Genomic DNA, 19924 nt, shown 5'->3' on the forward strand with positions numbered 1-19924 from the left:
ATTCTGATTGCCTACATTAGTAGTTTCTAAACCTTAATGCCAGCCAAAAGGGAGGAAAGTTAACAAAGATGGGGTAGGCTTAATAAAAGAACACCATGCATGAATTCTCAGGTGAAATCTAGCACCTATTAGTAAGTCTGAAGTCCCCATTCTCCTACACATGTGGGAACATTTTGATGTGGATACATATCTCCTACTCATTAGTACAAAATTTTTTACACAGAGGACTTCAGAACCATACTGACTAAAAAGAGAATCCATTTAGAAATCATATTTCTACACAACACTAAAGAAGGTGTGTTTTGCCCTTCTTATATCACTTTAAGGCTAAGTACCCACTGGTCTGTGACAACACGCAGCCCTCTCTGTGCTGTACTTGGCTTCATGTCTCCTTCAGCTTCCTGGCCCCACACAGCCACCTGGACACCACATGCAGCAGCTTCCCACAAAGCCACACGGTGCCCAGAGTGAGCCCCAGCAGGAACATGAAGACATCCAGCAGGTACTGCTCATGCCAGGACTGCTGGAAGGCATAGGGCTTGAGGTGTGCTGCACCCCCTGTCTGCAGGATGTGGTCGATCCAGCCCACCAGCCGCTGGGCGGGAGTCAGGGGGTGGGAGCGTCTGATGACACTGGCAGCCACTGCTGCAGACTTGTACCTGTTGGCAGAGATGGGGTAGGGCCGTTACTGATGTGACCTCACAGGATTTAAACGTGTAATCTTTTTCTATTTGATGCACTAAAGACTGCATTTCAAGGTCAATTTGTTGGCCTGATTTCCAATAGTCTAGCTGGGTCCCCTTAAAAAGTTCAAAAATGATACCTACATGCAAAAATCCATGCTTAATGCTAAAAGTGTCAAACTATATAAAGAAGAATCAGTCTGTAAGGACTAGTCCCTACTCCAAGGGAGCTTATAGGAAAATTATATGATGTAATTATTATATGTACAAGAGCTGTCCAGAAAATATCCAGCCATGTAATATGAAAAATTATGAAAATTATGGCTGGATACTTTCTGGACAGCCCTCATATACATGGAGCATCTACCTTGTGCCAGTGTCTAGACTGGGTGAAAAATGTCACTCTGGGGACTGTCAGGCCAGGACAATGACTGCACTTTCCTGCAGCATTAAAGGATCATGTTGGCCAGGCCTGACTTCCTAGACTGCTGCCTGCATATTTGCACCACAAGCTTAGTACTATCCAGTGCTTGATTGAATTCTCTGCTGTCACCGTCTTGAAATTCTTAAACTTTACAACAAGAAACCCCATATTTTCATTTTACACCAGTTCCCACAAACTATCAAGCTGGCCCTGGGGATGTACAGTGTCTGGTGACCACCCTAGCACAGAATGACTCATTCCCAAAAGCCAGTGGATCATGGCCATTTAGGGTCTAAGACTTCAAAAATCCAATGGAAGCCACAAACCTCTACTTTAGTAAATGAATATCCACAACACATGACATTGCAAATATTGCAACTACTCTGGGGTTATCTGACACCTCCAACTTAACAACTGTTCTAGGGCTAAGAACCATGAGCTATGTGATTCCTTACCAGTCATTGAACTGAAAGTGCTTCAGTGTCTCCTAAGCCTTGACGATCATGCCCTTTAAAGTTTAATTAGTTACTAAGCCCTACTTAGTTATAAGAAAGACAATATATGTTTATTTCTTCAAATAATGTCATTGTGTTGGATGAGCATTTAGTTACCTAGAGGTCACTGGGACCATTCTATAGCTCACTTGACCAAAACTCATTAGCTCAAAACTCATTACTTTGTGGCAGGCCCTGTTGTAGGCACTGGGAACATAGTGGAAAACAAGGGAACACACTGCTATATTCATGAAGATCTATATTCTCTTCTCTCTAATGTGGTGGGAAGAGATAATAAATAAAACATAAACAAATGAGGTAACTACAGCCCCTATGAAGTGTTAAGGAGGAAATAATATAGTTGGGGTAGGCGGGAGAAGAAGCCAACTAGGACATTCTGGGATGAAATCTAGGAACAAATGAGTTGGAGATGAGACCTAACGTCATGAGGGAGCCTCTCCAAGAAGAGCAGGGAAGGAGTGTTAGAGAGAAGCATGAACAAAAACCAAAGAGGGAAAGACTGTGGAGCATTTGCAGAACAGAAAGGCAACATCCTGCCTCAGCTACAATTCCACTAGAAGAACTGCAAACATTAGAGCTCTCACAGAGCCCCTGTGTATGCAGTTTGGGTGCACAAACACAGAAGGTAGAAAATTATTCTTGGCATCTAACTTAAATTGCTCTAGTCTTGCTCTCAGAGGACACAGACCAGCTCTTAGCATCACACAAATATTGTCCCACATCCTGGAAAATACAGTTTACATTGCAAACAGGCCCACACAATGCCCTTAGTATTTATACCTTCACTCACCCAAAGGGAGCACACCCCCGAAAGCGGCATACCTCTTGTCTTCTATGACTTGTTCCATCTTAAGAGCCAATGTCTCTGCCTTCAGCTCCTCTAACTTAATAGAGACACCAAACTTTTTGGCTTCTACTCGGACCATGTTTTCTGGCTGGTCTCCATAAATAGGGATGCCCACCATGGGCACCCCATGCTGGATGGCTTCCATGATGCTGTTCTGCCCACCATGGGTGACAAACAGACGGATGCTGGGGTGAGCTGTTGCACAGAAGAAAAGGACGCAACATTCAAAATGAAAAGTTTCAAAACACCAGATTGAGCAGGGAGGGCATGAGAAAAGGCCAAGGGGACCTACAGGTGTGTTGGAGCCATTGTATAGAATGACGTAGCTTGGGGCACATCCAAGGAAGCAGTTCCAAGGTGCTGGATTCCAAGCCATGCTGTGTATAGAGCCTTTTCCAAGCCCAGGTTAAGACTGAGAACCCAGGGTGTTCTATAGAGAAGAGGGCTAAGAAAGGCACATACCCCTATCCATCGATCCATCCATCTTTCCTTCTCCGTGTCCTCCCTGTGCTCTCTTTTCTTCTCTGATCTCTATTCTCTCTCGTGTGATTCTCCCTCCATGTTTACCTCCTGAGTCTGTCTGTCCTGAGCTCTTTGTTATCCACTGAAAACAAATTTCCTTTTCTTTCACTCCTGATTCATTCTTTGCCATCACAATTCATATGTTGCTGGACTTGTATGGTAGACTCCATTATGTGACAAGCTCCTTGAAAGCCGAGGTATTTCCCGTTCCTGTCCCTGCCTCCCAGCAGTGTTTGGAGCTAACTAAAATGATATCATGAACAGTCCATCTCACCCAGAGTAACTCAACTGCAAAGGGTATCAGAATCTCCTTGCCTCTTCTTGGAAATGAGAATCCTGGGCTCCATAATTAAAGAAATTAAAGAGTTAAAGAAATAACTTCGTAGATTTGGAGCAAGGAATATGGTTTCTTAAATGTTAAAGGTATTTGGAGCCATATCTTGGTTATGAGCATTTGCTCTACTGAGTGCTATGCACGGCTGTGTCTCTAACAAGTAGTGCCAGGAGCACAGAAACTTGCCGGGATGAAGGAACTCTCTGGACTAGACAACTTGGTAAAACAAATTATGAGCTGTGAAATTGCTAAGCTTGGCACAAAGCTATCTTACCACATCCTAAAGTCATCATTGGCATCAGTGTTGTGAAGGTTGAGTTGTGCAGACCCTTTCTGGATTCAGAGGATGTCTCTCTGTGCGGGTGTGTGTTTTTGTGACAACAGTGGCTGAACTGCTGCTCACAAAGCCACTAAACAGAGCGGCAGCGTCCCCTCTCAGAGTATATTCTCAGAGTTCACAGGTTGTCTTGCATTTTGGGTGACCTGTCCAAGACTAAAGGCAGTAGCGTTGAGGGGATGTAACAGGAATATCACTACTGCCTGTACATGTCAGCCTGGGATAGAAAAGAAGGAGGAAAGTTGGCCCTTTTTGCATCTCATCCCCTAGGAAAAATAGCCTGATACCTCAAGACCTCCAGCTGGCGTCTCTTTCCTGCCCTCTGTAGGCTTACCTTTATCCATGGGCAGCTCCTTCCATGGCTGGAACAAATGCCTAGCTAGAGGTCAGAGCCCTGAAGAGCCCCAAAGACAGGACAATGGAACTAGAGGAGCAGGCCTGGGCATCCCTTACCCAGGAGGTCACTCTGAGGAAGCCAGTCCATGAGTTTCACATTTGCGGCCACGTTGACATCTTTGGGCCAGTGAGAATGCTTACACTTCCATATCACCCCTTGGCGGAGGTGGGCAAAGGCACTATTCATCTCCTTAAGGACTTCCCGGAAGCTAGTGATGTTCACCATGGAGCCCATAGTCACAAGGACAAAACCAGAGTCCCCAAACCTGGTAACGAAGTTCTCCAACTCCTGGAGAGAGATAACCAAGCAAAGGACACAACACAATTGCTTGTGCAAGCCTCAGAGGTAGCAGAATGCAAATCCCACTATTCGCTGACACATCCTCTCATCAGTGCCTCTAATCGGTGCCTTGACATCACCATCCTGAAACAATTATCATGGCCCCTGGGACAGCTCAGCACCCCTGCACTGTCCACACCTGTCCATTGCGTGGGTGAGAACAACTCCCTTCTTTCAAATCCTGACCCCAGATTCTGGGCTGTTCCTCTTCCTCCACCCATTGTATGTTCAGGGAGTCACAGTCATCTGAAAGATATCCAAGGCCAGACCAGAGGTGGTGGTCTGGGACAGCACCAGTTGGGGGTCACATCCAGCATCGGTAGTGGACTTCTGGAGGCCAGAATGCAGAAGCTGAGAGGACATTGCTGTCATCAGCAGAAATGGAGGCAGAATGGGGTAAGGCTCCCTCCACCCACACACAGTGTGGATCCTACATTCCATGATATTCTCGCCCACTTATCTTTGTACATACTTCATCCTCTACTCCAATGTCTCACCCACAAGACTGCAGATGATAACCACATGGGAAGGTTTGTACAAAGCAGCCATGCCCAGTCCCAATAGCACACCTGAGCAGCTATGTCTTAAAGTCCCCCAGGAAGTTCTTAAGGAAGGTTGGTGTTTAGTGTCTTTACCATGGCTTTAAGACAGTTTTGTCAGTTCTTATTTCCAAATATGTCCTCGACCCTGATTCTCTCTGCACATCTGCCCCTCCCCTAAGCTCCCAACTCCTCAACCTATTAGGTGGTTGGGCCCCTACTGGATTCTACACAGTCCACCATTGTCTGATTAACGATCCCAAAGGACCACTTTTATTAAAACAGCTTTGTCACCCTTTCTATAACAACTAAATCAATCTAAGACCATTGTATAAAAATTGGAAAATAAAGAGAAGAAAATTTTTTTTAAAAAAGCATGTGTGTCTCACAGATATTCCAACTCTCACTGCCATTATTATCCTCACAACAATTCCCTCCCTTTACTCTATGGCCAAGGCCTGCCCCACCCTCCTGACAGATAAAGCCTCCACTCAGTCCCCCCTGGCTTTATTCATGCAATGCTCTGTCCAGCCAAACCAGCCCAGGGAGCCCAGACTCATGACCATCCCACTTCCAGCTCCTCGCATGGGCCCTGCTCTCCCTGCCTGGGGGCCTCCCTCCCAGCTTCATTACTTTAAGCTCCTGCCACCAACGCGAAGCCCATCTTTCCCATGGATCACCCCCAACTCCTCCTGCTCACTCAATGCGAGGTCAGGGGAGGAGGGATGGACATTTGGTGACCTCAAGGCCCAGGCCAAGTCCAGGCCCTCAGGGCCTTGCAAATGCATGGTGCCGGGAAGGTCACCTATGTCACCTGCACCTCCATCTTTCTTCATTTATAAAATTAGAAAGGATCACACCTACAGGGGTAGGATGTTGTACATGTTGTACATGTACTGATTAGAATTTGCAAAATGGCAACCCAGTGCTGACAAGCAGCAGGCAGCCAACTAATCCAAGCTGTCCTGATGGGGATAAGACTGCCAGGGCTTAGGGATCCCATTTCTGAGGCCGTGGGAGGAGAGGAGGTGAAGGAATGCTGCCTGAGCAGGAGCCAGAGATAAGGACAGAAGTTAATTGCCTAGTTGGGGGACATTCCAGCGATCTGGGAGTACAGTTAAGCAGACTCCCACCTTAAAGCCTGAGGGGCCTCATGCCTAAGAAGCCACAGAGCAGCTTGACATGAAAGCCACCCATAGCTGTAGAGGAAGACTGCAAAATGTCAGCCTGGGAGAAGGGATGCCAGGCTCCAATTCTTAAAGAACACCAGGTTGAGTTCCTTCCCTCCCCTTTCTCAGTAGAACGCCTCAGTTAATGGGGAGCTAACCTTCCAGTAAGAAGTACCAATCTCTTTGTTCCTCAATCGAATGGGCCACAGCTGCTGAGTTCAGAGATACTATCTATACATACCTTAAGGTGTAGTTGTACTTAGTAATGAGCTATGTGTTCCTGCTTCTATAGATAAAAGAATAATTAGCTAAGGAATCTTGTGACTTTCAGGGGAGACTTGAAACTTCTGCACATTGTAACCCACAAGCTTTTCATGTGAAACCATTGTAATCTATAGCATGAAAAAGAGAATAAAAAAGGGGGCTAGATTTCAGTCAGTGCAATTGGCTCATGGGAATGCTGGTGGTACCCTGACTTCCCCACACCCTTTCACCTTACTTTTTGTATACCTATCTTTGTCTCTCCCGTCTCTTGCAGGGCACACTGCTTGGGGGCCCAGTTATATCTGGGGTGTCGTGAGCCCCTAATACTGTCCTCCCTTCTAGAACCTTCTACAGAAAGGGTTCTGAGTCCAAGCTGCTTATTCAAATCACCAAAATACAACTTACAGCAGCCTGGGCCCATCTTAGACAAATCAGATCATGGGGTCTAGCTGGAGCCAGGAGCCAGGGCTCTACAAGCAGAGGATACTGGGTATCACTCTGCCATTCTGGCTGTCAGTCAGTCCCACACAGTCCCACCCCACTTACTCCCTGTATCACAGCATTGTCAATAAGTAACTCATTTTCCTGCATATTATTGCATACAATGGGCACTAACTACATATTTATTGTACATATGCTCATGCAAAATGCAAATGAAAACAGTAACTGTCATAAAGTTCTTATCACACCAAGCCCAGGACTAGGGTAAGGAAAGAGAGCAGCCAAAGGAGCCCACAGGAAGAGGCCTCAATCTCAGGACCATTCAGGGCCCAGCACTGTATTAGCACAGCCCTAAAGGTGAGACCTCCTCACACAGCAGGCCCTAGGTGCCTCCCTTCCCTGGCCCTACTTCAGTCTCAGGATCCCGCTGGCACAGGGCAGCCACTACCACATACTGAAGGCCTTGGCATAAAATCCAAATTAGTGCTAAGGGTTTACTTACTTGTGGTACTGGTTTAGTGGGTTTGGCCATTAAGCCTCCAACATAAACGGTGTTGGGAAGTAGGGGCCGGGCAAAATCAAACGCAAAGTCAGAGTTAACAAACCACAGCTCTGCTTTCAGTAGGAGATGAGATAAAACTGGTCTTGAGCCTTCTGGGAAATGCTCCCTGATAGTGTTGTCATATAGAGACTGAACTTGCCATTGCTTCCTGGAGAAAATAAAGAAAGTCAGAAAGTTCTTCACTCTGCCCCAGAAGTCCATGTGGTCAGTTAACAAGGAATTGTATACTGGAACATAAGACAAGGGGCTTGGAAGCCCAAAGTTCACATTGGCAAATGAGGTGGTAAGAACAGACACAAATGGCTTGCCAAGCTTCTCAGCAATCAGGAAATGGCAGTAGTCAAAACTGTCAACTATCACAAGGTTGAAGTTCTCATTCTTTAAGGAATCCATGATATCACTTCTGCTTAGCAAATGACTGCATTGAAATGCCAGTTGTTCCATGAACTTTAAAAAGTTTTCATATATTCCTCTGTAAGAAAGGAAATAAATGATAAATATTCATGAGAGGTGTTAAATTCACAATATGCAAAAGAATCTTGAAATATATAGACAATATCTTGGAGAACCAAGAGCATATCTAGCAGTAGCCCACACATTCAACCAGTTTCTCACAAACACACTCTGCCGTGGTCACTATGCTTCAAATATTTCTGCTCCCTAGAGTGCACACTTCTGCCTTCAGCTTCCCACCCAGATCCAAATCCCACCCACCATCATTGCCAATTCAAGGTCCTCCTGTTCTGGGACCCATCTCTGACTATAGCAGATCTCACAGTTCTGTGTCTCCCTGATAAATTCTATCATGCTCTGTTTAACCCTCCTTTATATACTGACTTTTTATGAGTGATTGTCTTGTTTACCCACCCAAACTTGTAGGTAATTTGATGGTAGAATTTATCAATATTGAAGATATATGCTAATTTTTTATCATTATATGTTTGCATATGAGACATTGCCTCACCCAAGAAACATCGATCATGTTAGAACCAAAAATCTTGGCTAAAAATGAAAATTTCACCATTCTATGTCTAGGAATTAAGCAATGTAAAAAAATAAAAACCAAAGACAGCCTGGTTGTGAAACACATTATTAGCCTTTCCACTTCAATGTAGGCTAGAGTAGTCACAGAAGAAAATGCCAAAGCTTTACTGACATTTAATTAAGACTTTGCCTATGCTATTATTCCAAGGACCTTTCTTCTTACAGTGATTTCCCTTCATTTTCTTCAAAGAATATGATCCTGTCTTTCAGCATGCTAAAGAAATCAATGAGGATGCCCAGACCAGAGCTCATAGGTGCCAGGGCTCTAGATATCGGGGGCCTGTTGGCAGCTTCGAGGACTGAGAGAACCAATACCTTGGCACACCTGTAACCTGTATATCACTGCACCATTGCCCCTCAGTTAGGGATTGCCCTGAGACTGAGAACTTATTAGGTATATCGAGATCCCCGTCTAACCTTTAAGACCAGCTTCAAGTCAAATAATGAAAGTGTTGGCCGAAATCATCCTCGTTTGTACATTTTTAAAGAGTTGCATAACAAAGGAATGATTGCCACATATTTTGGATAATCTCAGTAATTCATAAAAATTTTTATAATATAGTTTGTTAATTATATTTAAAAACAAGCTAGTAAATTTAAAAACGGTATGAATGCATTATTTCTTATACCTGTCCTTAATAATACTAAACTAGGGGAAAAGGGACAAGACGTATCCTTAAAATCTATAACTCACTGTGCAAGATGATATAGGCTAAGTATTAAATGGGTGGGTTATATCAGACCTATAGAGGAGGGAATGTGGTCTTCCAGTCTGAGTGAGGAAAAAGGCTTTATGGAAAAATTCAGATTTGAACATCACCTTGATTACTGATTAGAATTTGCAAGGAAAGAAGAGGGGTAAGGCCACTGTAATTAATCAAAGTAGGCATGGATTTCTCTCTTTTCTCTTTTATTTCTAAGATTAAAATGTTACCTGTTCCTTTCCATTCTAGATGAAGCAAAAGCAATCAGTTTCGTGTCTCAATTTGTACCAGATTGATTGCTTTATAAAAGAACTAGGCATGGCCAAATCTTCAACTTCTGAAAAAGCAATATTCATAATTCTTCCCTTTATTTTTAAATATGTATGAAAGAAGGGGAGGTAAATAAAAGGAAAAGAGTGGCTCTTATTTTTCCCATTGACAATGAGAAGTTGAGGGGCATATCCTTGTCTCTGTGTTGGGGAAATTATAGACAAAGTTTGTAGGTGAAGTGCAGAAAAGAAGTCCCAGAAGGAATAACCTTTCACTTTGTACAGAAATACATTCAAGGTCTTAGCATGAGGACAGTACAGAGTAAGGAAGAATTTCCAATGACTGTACCAAATCTACCCACCTATCATCTATCCACCCCACTATCATCTAGCTGTCCTTCTATACATCCATCCATCTATCCATCCATCCGTTTCTCTTTTGTTCATTCCAAATTTCCATGCATGCATCCATTCATTTGTATGATTTAAATAGTGACTCTCTGGTTCAAAGAATAAAAAACTACCTGCCATTGAAAGCTTCTTCTATAAAAAAATTGAAATGCTTATTAAGTTCTTTTTGATGATCTTCAGGCAGAAGCCAACTCATAACTTGGTATGATTTTTCCTCCTCTTTAAAATCTAAAAGAATAGCAATGGGTTAAAAAAAAGCTATGCCCACAACATGGTAACATTAGCATAACAATATCAAAATTTTTTTATTCCAAAGATTTTATATTTATTTGAATGTTTGCTTTCTGAAGTGCATTTATCTTTGTTGCTTTCTCATTTATTCAGTCTTATATACTGGTGACATTTATTGAGACCCTTACAATGATTGCTGATTGTTTTTTCAATTTAAAGTTATGGCAAGTTCCATTTAAAGCTTTCTTTAAAGGTACAGCTATTTGTCTCATTTTATAGATAAGAAAACAAAGGCTAATTTAGTTTAAGCTAATCTGTCAAAATTGCACACATAGGAAGTGACAGAGTTTGGATTTAAATACAGTATAGGTCTGTTTGATTCCAGAGCCTCTGCTCTTTCTGTTTTAGCAAAAAGTTGATTTTTATTATTTAAAGTGATACATGCTAATAATTTTTAATTCAGTGGAAAAATACTAACAGGCTTAATTAAAATACCAGTCCCCTGCATCACTACTTACCAGCTTGGCTCATTTCCCATTACCCATGTATAATAAAAAGTCTGACTTCATTTTGGATGATGGACCACAGACAGACTTCCAGCCCCATCTTCCTGTCCCCCTTTGTGCTTCATCTGGGCAAACTGGTAAGAAACTCCGCACAATACACGCTCCCTCCTTTAGCCTGGTAGGAATTTCAAACCATGCAAATCAAGCCAATGGCAGGGAACCCTCACACCATCCCAACCCCTTCACACAATAAAAACTCAGGCCAGTCATCCCTCCCTGCTCTGTAAAGCCATTTTTCAGATTCACTTGGGAGCTTGTCCTTCTCTTCCAAAAAAGCCTCATTCTATAAGTAATAAACCATTCAGGCCCTCTTAATTCACATGTGCTTTCAGGAGATGACATCAAAATCAAATTTTGTAGAGGGATTGGGGGTAGATTAAGGCACAGTTTCACATATTAAAGCCCCTATACCCAATCTAATGGAATTTACAGACTGTATTCAAGTAGCTACTGGCAAATACTTTGCACTCATAGATTTGGCTATTATGTTCTCTTCTGTGCCTATTTCAGCAGGCTCTCAGCCACAGCCTATCTTCACCCAGGAAGGAACACAATACACCTGTAACGGGCTGCCCATGGAGTACTTCAACAGCCCTATTGCCCAGTCTTCGCCAGTGAGATCCTGCATTCAGCTTCCTCCAGGAGCACAGATATGACCCTACACTAAAGATGTCCTTCTCTGTGGAGATTCATTTGACACACTTATTCAATACATGAAAGCATTCAGACAGGAGCTCAGAAAAGGATAAGCCATTGTCCCTCACAAAGAACAAGTCTTAGTTCCTCAGTTAAGTTCCAAGGAATTATGTGATTAGTCGGAAGCCTGCCATCCCTGGCACTATCTTAGAAACAACTGTGGAGACTCTCTGGACCCACGATGTTACAAGTCCAAGATCTTTTAGGGCTTTCTGCATTCTAAAGACAACATATTCCTCATTTATTAATTTTACCTAAGCCCAAGAATGCACATTACTTAATAATCAGGCCATTTCTAATAGGGCCACTATAACAAAAGGCTCTAGAATCTATACAAATTGTAATAAAATAGGCTCTCCCCTTAGTTCCCCCAAAGCCTATAAAGGCTTTTCCAACCTTCTCTTATGCCACATAGAGTCTGCTTGACCACCTATCATGGCTGTATTAGGTTCCTACTGCTGCTGTAACAAATTACTACAAACTTCATGGCTTCATAACACAAATGTATTATCTTATAATTCTGGAGGTCAGAAGTCTCCAAAATGAGTCTCGTTAGAAGAAAAATCACATGTGAAGAGGGCAGAAGGCTCTAGGAAGCAATCCATTTTCTTGTTTTTTCAGCTGCTAAAGCCCTGGCTCATGGCCCCATTTCAGTGGGCAACCTTATCACTCTAAGTTTTTTCTTTCATCATTATTTCTTTTATGACTCTCATACCCTCTTCCCCTCTTCCTTTCTCTTCTTCTTCCTTTTTTTCTCCCCCTTTTTTGAGACAGAGTCTCCCTCTGTTGCTCGGGGCCAGAGTGCAATGACATCATCACAGCTCACTACAACCTCAAACTCCTGGTCTCAAGCGATCCTCCTCCCTCAGGCTCCCAGAGTAGTTGAGACTACAGGTGCATACCATGCCCAGCTAATTTTTCTATTTTTTTATGGAGACAAGGTCTTACATTGTTGCTCAGGCTGGTCTTCAACTACTGACATCAAGCAATCCTCCCACCTTCCCAAAGTGCTGGGATTACAGGTGTGAGCCAAGATGCCCAGCCAACTCTTCTTTTCCCTTATAAGAACTCCTGATATTACATTGGACCCATCAGGATAATCCAGGATAATCTTTCCATCTCAAAGGCCTTATATTATTCATATCTACAAAGCTCCTTTTCCCATGTAAGACAGCATATTCATAGGTTCCAGGGATTAGGACGTAGATATCTTTGAAGGGACCTTATGCATCTACCACAGTCTGCTCTCTGGACCCCAAACATTTATGTACATTGTACATGGGTTGACAATGCATTCATCCCATCCCAACATCCCCAAAAGTATCAAGGGATTAAATCAATTCAGAGTGCAAGATCTCATCTAAGTCTCATCACCTCAAAGTCTCAAATCACATCACCTGAATAATTTAAATAAGGTATAGGTTAGAGTTTAGGCAGGATCTATCCAGGAGCAAAATTGCTCTCCATCTGTGGATCTATGGAAGTAGGAAAATAGTTATCTGCTCCCCAAAACCAATAGTGGAATAGGCATAGAATACTAGTGATAGATATTATCATTTAAATAGGGAAAAAATGAGTCACCAGTCCCAAGATATTTTGACATCAACTAAGCAAAGAAAATTAGCTTTTAAGGACTAAGAATAATCGTCCAGTCTACAGTTCAACCCTCTGGGCTTGAAGCTCTGCCCTCTGGGCTCGCGGCTTTACTCTCAAAGTTACCCTTCCTTTTCCCTGAAGGCTAGCATGTGTTTGCAGCTGAGTAGTTTATCATCTATTTGTTACTTGTAGAATTTGGGAAGTCCAACAGCTTTCTTCCCAGACATCCTCTCTCTCTCTGTTCTTTTCAGTCCAAATTGGCAATGGTTTTGCTGGCATAAAATTCTCAGGTACATTGCGGCTCTGCTGTGTATGTCATGGGACTTCACTTCACTAGGTAAGAGGTGGCTACACAGATCCTTTCTAGAAAATTTCATCTCTATTTTTGCCTTCTGCCATTACTGGTGAAGGGATCCATGAGTCATACACCTAATTGCAGGGTAACTCACTGGGTAGCCTTGGACTAACCCTGTTCCTCCCTCCCCTTTCTCACTTAAAGTTTTCAAGAATAACTGTAGAATGTACTGGGAACACAATATCTTGAGATAGAAAGGAACTGGCTTGAATAGCCCATGCTCTGTTCCAGTCCCCACTACAAACAGGCTGTTTTTCCATCTTTAACCCAGTGAGTCAGGTTTCCCCAGAGCATAAAACCTAGTGTGGGTTGCTTTTCACAGGCCTTCATCTGCATTGTGTGTGGGTTATGCACACTTGAGGCTCAACCCCGGCCGCTTTCTGAGCCTTGGGGGACCAGCTGGCAGTGAATCCTGGGCTTCCCTTGTCCCTTGCTGACTATTTGTAAGTAAGAAATCCACCTCGTGTAACTTGTATAGAACGTGTTCTGTCTTCCCAAACTCAAACGAGTTTGTAACCAGTACACAGTAAAACTGCCTCACACTAATCTCTTCAATGAGCCTCTGTGTGACTTAATGCTCTGACCTTTTAATTCTTCAGAGACATTAGCGAAAGGTTGTGCAGCCACACAATTGGCTTTCTCTACAAGAGAAAAAGATTCACAGGTTTCCTGATGTTGACACCTCTAATTTTAGAATCTTTCATAATCCTAATAGGGTGAGAATTTCCCAAAACATGAAGGCCTGATTCTGTTTCACCTAATAGTTCTTTCCTCAATTTCTCTATTTCCTCTCTCATTTTACTACACACAGCAAGAAGACTTCAACATCTTTATTTCCACCAAGTGTGCTTATGGTGATTTACATAGCCTCTAAGACAATACAGCTTTTCTCTACCATGTTCCTTTCTTCCTTCTGAGTCATCGCTAGCAGAGTTCTCAGCACATATCCACTAACAGTCTGTTCAAGGCACTCTAGGCTTTCTCTGTTACGCTCCTCCCCATTCTTAGAGCCACTACCAATAACCCACTTGTGTGTCCCAATATTGGTTGAGGCAGTAGTACATGTGAGTTTCAGAAACTTTTGCTTCTTCAGTGCCTCTAATGTTATTTATTTTTTAAAGTCATAAATAAATAAATAGGATAGGAAAGCATACCCAAACAGGAGGTAATAAATCATTCAAATGTTTCAATATACCGAATTGGGCATCAGTCAGAAATAACCCAATCATGTCTTTTCTTTATTTGCAGATGTTTACTGAAGCTCTACTGATGAAGTGAACAATGAAAATGCTGTTTCAAAGCTTCAGAGACATCTGTGATGAGGGACTATTAAAAGAAACTCTAGATTCCTAAACCTATGATAAAATGGAAGAAATTCCATGAATTCCTTCAATTGTTTATAGATTTTGGTGTGTGTATATTTGTTAAAGGGTAGAAAGTCTGTAGCTTTCATTCATTCCTCAAAGTCCATTGGAACTGCCACATTGATTTTTAATCTAAAATTTTAATCTAATTTAAATTTTTCACTTATTTCAATTTTTGAAACTAAGATATAATTATATTAAAAATCAATATACTACAACTATTTAATCAGCTGTCCAGTCAAGATGCAAAGGGATACAAATAATGATCACTGAAGAATGTGATATCTATTCCAGAAGATGATTAAAATGATGTTGAGCAGGGACTCAAACAAATTTTGTATATCAATGGTCATAGCAGCATTATTTATGATAGTCAAAAAGTGGGAACAAACGAAATGTCCATCATTGGATGAATGGATAAACAAAATGTGCTATATATGTCATCTAAACCACAAGGGGGTTTCAGTCTAGATCTAGCTGCTTGTCGCACAAAGATCCAATTATTGATTCAAAGAAGCTAGACAAGGGACACAGGAATTTTTACTATGACAGATGTCTTGCTTCAGAATCTCAAATCCTTTGTCTTGCAGAACATCCACCATTTCTGGGAAACAAGTCAAAAGGTCACGTAGTTAGTTAAGAGAGAGGATTACAAAAAAGCAGGAGGCATTGAAATTTGTTGAATTTGGGGCCAATTAAATATACATACAATGGAATATTTATTCAGCCTTAGAAAGGAAAGAAATTCTGACACATGCTACAACATGAAGGAACCTTGAAGACATTATGCTGAGTGAAGCAAGGCAGACACAAGAGGACAAATATTGCAGCATCCCACTCATACACTGTACCCACAAGAGTCAAATTAATAGAGAAATAAAGCAGAACAATGGTGTCCATGGGCTGGGGCAGTAGGCAACAGGGAGTTACTGTTTAGTGGGTAGAGTTCCAGTTTATGATGATGAAAAAGTTTTGGAGATGGATGGTGGTGAGGGTTGTACAACAATGTGAATATCCTTAAAGTTACCAAAATGTACTCTTAAAAATGGTTAAAATGGTAGGTTATATGTTATGTATATTTTACTATAAAAAATATGAAAATGAAATGAAAAAATGTTTATGAAAAAATTTGTTTTAAAAATTTTAACACTAACAAAGCCTGAGGTGACCCTCAAAGTTTTATTTTGACAGTATCTCAGAATTTTATTTCTCAAAGTGGCTTACTTTTGGATTTTTTTAAATTAAGGCCTGAGCAACAGTTCTATATTGAGCAATCCAGAGTCTCAAGTCCTAAACCCACCCAACTGTGTTATTAACCTGCCATGTGACCTTGAGCAAATCTTCTAAGTTCTCTGGGCTTCTGTTTCCCTGTCGGTCAACAGAGAAGAGTTGACAGATTTATGAGCTTCATCTTAGCTAAAATTCTTTGGATTTGATGACTCACTTAAGAATTTCTGATATCACTATGCACATATTCATGGGCAGCCATTTGTTTTTCAAGAATACAAGATCCTCCCAATGACAGATTCTATTTTAGTTGCATAAATAAGGGGCTCCCTAAGAAAGCTTCCTTAAATTTCAGACATCATAAAAAGGGGAAAGAGTAATTTAGGACATATAAAAAGAAAAGTAACCCTTATGTATAAGAAATGTTAAGTATGGCCAAATACTTCATTCAGTATATTTCTAAGCCATATTATAAAGTAGCATTTATTTAAATAATGTGTGGATATTTGTTTGGGGTGGTGTAGAAGTCAAGTTAGACAGAAAAGTATAAGAGTATGGAGTGTCGATTCCTGGTAGACAAGGCTTAAGGAGCTTTCCAACAGTTTACATGCAAACACATGTGCATACACCTTTTTCATGCTTTCGATCAAGTTGCATTTTCAAAAACATTTTGCTAAGCCTTTCTATGCCGATTTGGCTCTTTGCCTTGAGTAGTAGAAATCAAGAATTAGTGAGAAAAGATACCTGATATAAAAGAATCTCCTCTCTGGTGGAGCATGGTGACATTATGACTATGATCTTGAAGAATCTGAGACACCTGGTCCATCAGTAGACAATGGCTTCCACCTAGGAACAATGCACAACTTCAATTCTGTAATGATGAGAGTACAGTGTCTGATGTAGGTACGGTGATAAGTCAAGGAGAGGAAGGGTAGGGAAACAGGAAGTTGAGAGTGAATAGAGACAGATGTGTTTTCTCAGTCTCTCCATCTCCCTCTGGGAAAACCCCAACACCTGCACCCAGATGATGGCTACCCAAATCCTTAACCTGTGACAATCCTATATCAAAGATTGCCATTTGTGACTCATAGTCTCCATGTCAGTGTGCTGAGCTTCTCCATGCTTAGGCCTTAAGAGTTCCTCATCCTGAGGTATAGGCTGCATTTTAACCAAGCCCATATGGAGACGGCTTGTCCAAAAGAAATATTAACAGCTGCATTGACAGAATTATAGGCATGATATTATGCATATCAATGTGAGGAGTCCCTAACAGACAGTGAATCAGAGCTTTCCCTGAGATGTTTCTTTTTCAAAATGTATGCTACTGTAGGACATTGAAATATCGGAGTTAAAAGATGAAGGATTTGAAGCTGGGCATGGTGGCTCATGCCCGTAATCCTAGCACTCAGGGAGGCCAAAGTGGGAGGATCGCTTGAGGTCAGGAGCTTGAGACCAGCCTCAGCAAGAGCAAGACCCTGTCTCTACAAAAAATAGAAAGAACTAGCTGGGCAACTAAAACAGAAAAAATTAGCTGGGTATGGTGGCACACACCGGTAGTCCCAGCTTCTTGGGAGGCTGAGGCCAGAGGATCGCTTGAGCCCAGGAGTTTGAGGTTTCTGTGAGCTAGGCTGATGCCACAGCACTTTAGCCCAGGCAACAGAGCAAGACTTAGCCTCAAAAAAAAAAAAAATGAAGGATTTGAAGCCACAACTTAGAGCCAAAATTACTGAGATTCAAATGTATTTGGAAGGAAGTTATTCCATTTGGACCTAAACAATACTCAACTTACAGGTTAGAAATTTAAGGATAACTGTAGAGCACATGGGACGGGCATGCTGGATCCTAGTTGCACGAGAGACTAAGTAATCACTGATTCTAGGAAAACCTCACCATCCTGGGGAAAGAAAAACTTGATCCTTCAAAAGAGATACAATGACTTTGTATCCATGACTTCAATGACTTTTCTTAGACCATGTTCCAGCACAGAGCCTTTGCTTGAATCTAAGTTCCCAGCAGCAAAGAAAGGTAGATCAAAAGAGAAGTTAATGGCTGATGCCAAGAGATTGGGGATGGGGTTGAAAGGGGAGGAGAGCTACAAAAACAATGTGCAGCTCTGGGCATGACTCAGCTTTTCATACACAGACTGGTATATTCTGAAGCAACAAGGAATACATGAACTCCAAATCCCCTACACTTCTTGCTCACATTTTAATCTATGTCAGGACAGGGAGCTGGGAAGAAGATATCCCACAGAAACAGCATGCATGGTGGGTCTTGGGAAGCCAGGCGGCATTCTGGGGCAAAGGCTGGGGTTATAGTACATAAGGAACTACACCAACTCCCTTTGGAGTCTGAGTAAGGGTGACAGTTTGCACTCAAGAAGTAAGGAAGCTCTTTTGCTTCCTTGCTACTAGGAATCAGAAAGAAAAAATTAAGTTTCAAATAGACTTACACAGTCTCTTAAACAGTGATACTTGAAAATCACCACTGAAAAGGGCTTCTGAGTAGAAGTTGTGGTGAGGATCGTCTTGGGGAAAGAAACCCTGAGTCAGTTCCTCCCATGCCATCAGGGAGGGTGGGTGAGCTCCTGAAAAAGAAAGGCACCCACTCCTCTGACCCTCAGGTGCCCTCTCAGGAAATCAAAGTGGGGGCCAAACTAGATGAGGTGATCATGGTTCCTTCCAGATCTATGATCCCCTGCTCTGGGTGAGCTAAAAGTGATCTAATAGAGCCCATTATGGGTTAAAATGAAGTCTTGGGTAAGCCCATCCTCGGATGACCCATTTATCCACACACATGTTTCTTTTAATCTTCTATTCTCTTTGAAACAAAAGTAAAGGAAACAAAACTGAGGTCATAAAATGCAGAACTCACTGTCCCATAAGTCGTTCAAAAACTTTCAGCAGCACAAGTGAAAGGAAAGAGGCTCCAAAACATCCAAATGACCTGGGTCCTCCCTCAGCCCCGGACAGTTCTGCAGGTTTTCCCTGGATGGAAACACTCCACTGTCCCTCCTTCAGGAAATACTTTCCCTGCTTCTCCTTTATGCCAGATGAAGATTCAGAAAACGTGCAGCGCTGCCCCAGAGCACCTTCCCTGGCCTCCAAGAGCCTGAAAATGCTTATCATGGTTTCTGCTGAAAACTACTGTGCACCCCTGCCTCCTGGAGTTTAGGGTGAGCCTCTGAATGTCCCATTGAGCCCTGCAGAAGGCAGCCCAGGGTCCCATGCTCTGGGATGGATCTCCAACCTCTGGCACCAGCCCTGCACAATGGAGAGCACATCCTGAAAAGGAAGAGAGAGGGAAGGATTTTGAGGTTTTTCTGCAAAACTATCTTGTCCACCTCAGCAGTAGAGGCCCCTATCTGCCCACAATCACGTCATCTTCTCTTTCCTACAGCCCTACAAGTGCAGGCTGGAAAACCACATGGATGACCTTCTGATCAAGCACTCTTAGCCTCAGCCCTGGAGGCAAGGATAACTGTGCCACATACCATGCCTGTCTGGATTTTCTGGCCAAACACTCACCCATTGTAGATACTGTCAGGATTTTGGCAGCCTCTGAGAGCAGGATCCCAGGAAGAAGGAAGCCCACTAGAAGCAGCACTCGCTGCCCAGCCATGCTCTCTCTTGCAGAAGCCGCAGAGCCCAGCCTGGATTGCACACCCTGGGCCCGGCTAAGGGACCCTGTGCACCTCAGTGCACCAAAAGCACTCACTTTGAGCTTGGGAAGAGGGAGGAGGCCGCCAGACTTCTGTCATCTCCTTTTGCAGTTTTGTCCTGCTCTCTGGGTGCTGCTCCATTGGACAGTCTGCTTCCGAAACTACCAGCTGTCAGTAGGAGGGGTTGACAAGCTAATCCTTAACCCTTCTCTGTCCATGTAATCACAGCCCTCCCTGCCCGGAATATACTGTGAGGCCAGGAATGGTAGGGACACTGATGACAACTCCACTCCCAAGTGACCCACCCAGTTGTCTACCTCCTTTCTAACTGCCTATTCTATTACTTCATACTGCCATCCTCACACCCCATTTCTTTGAGGACCTGCTTAAAATCCTACTGGTGTCCCAAGCTCAACACCTCCGTGGA

At 42.7% G+C, this 19924-nt stretch overlaps 1 protein-coding gene across 2 annotated transcripts; it reads right to left on the minus strand.

The window, feature by feature from the left end:
* Window positions 1–353: 353 nt before the first annotated feature.
* LOC105814642 (UDP-glucuronosyltransferase 3A2-like) lies at window positions 354–19571 on the minus strand. Of its 2 annotated transcripts, XM_012649699.1 has the most exons (7): window positions 19364–19571; window positions 16581–16682; window positions 9915–10029; window positions 7314–7845; window positions 4116–4347; window positions 2445–2664; window positions 354–659 (listed from the first exon to the last, which is right to left on the minus strand). In XM_012649699.1, the coding sequence occupies exons 1-7, from the start codon at window positions 19455–19457 to the stop codon at window positions 383–385; spliced, it is 1572 nt and encodes a 523-aa protein (XP_012505153.1). In that variant the 5' UTR covers window positions 19458–19571; the 3' UTR covers window positions 354–382. The 2 variants fall into 2 exon arrangements, with proteins under 2 accessions (XP_012505153.1, XP_012505162.1); XM_012649708.1 differs by lacking the exon at window positions 16581–16682.
* Between the last annotated feature and the right edge of the window lie 353 nt (window positions 19572–19924).

Source organism: Propithecus coquereli, unplaced genomic scaffold (genome assembly GCF_000956105.1).
Source record: "Propithecus coquereli isolate 6110/MARCELLA unplaced genomic scaffold, Pcoq_1.0 Scaffold110, whole genome shotgun sequence".
In the NCBI taxonomy this organism is placed as follows: domain Eukaryota; kingdom Metazoa; phylum Chordata; class Mammalia; order Primates; family Indriidae; genus Propithecus; species Propithecus coquereli.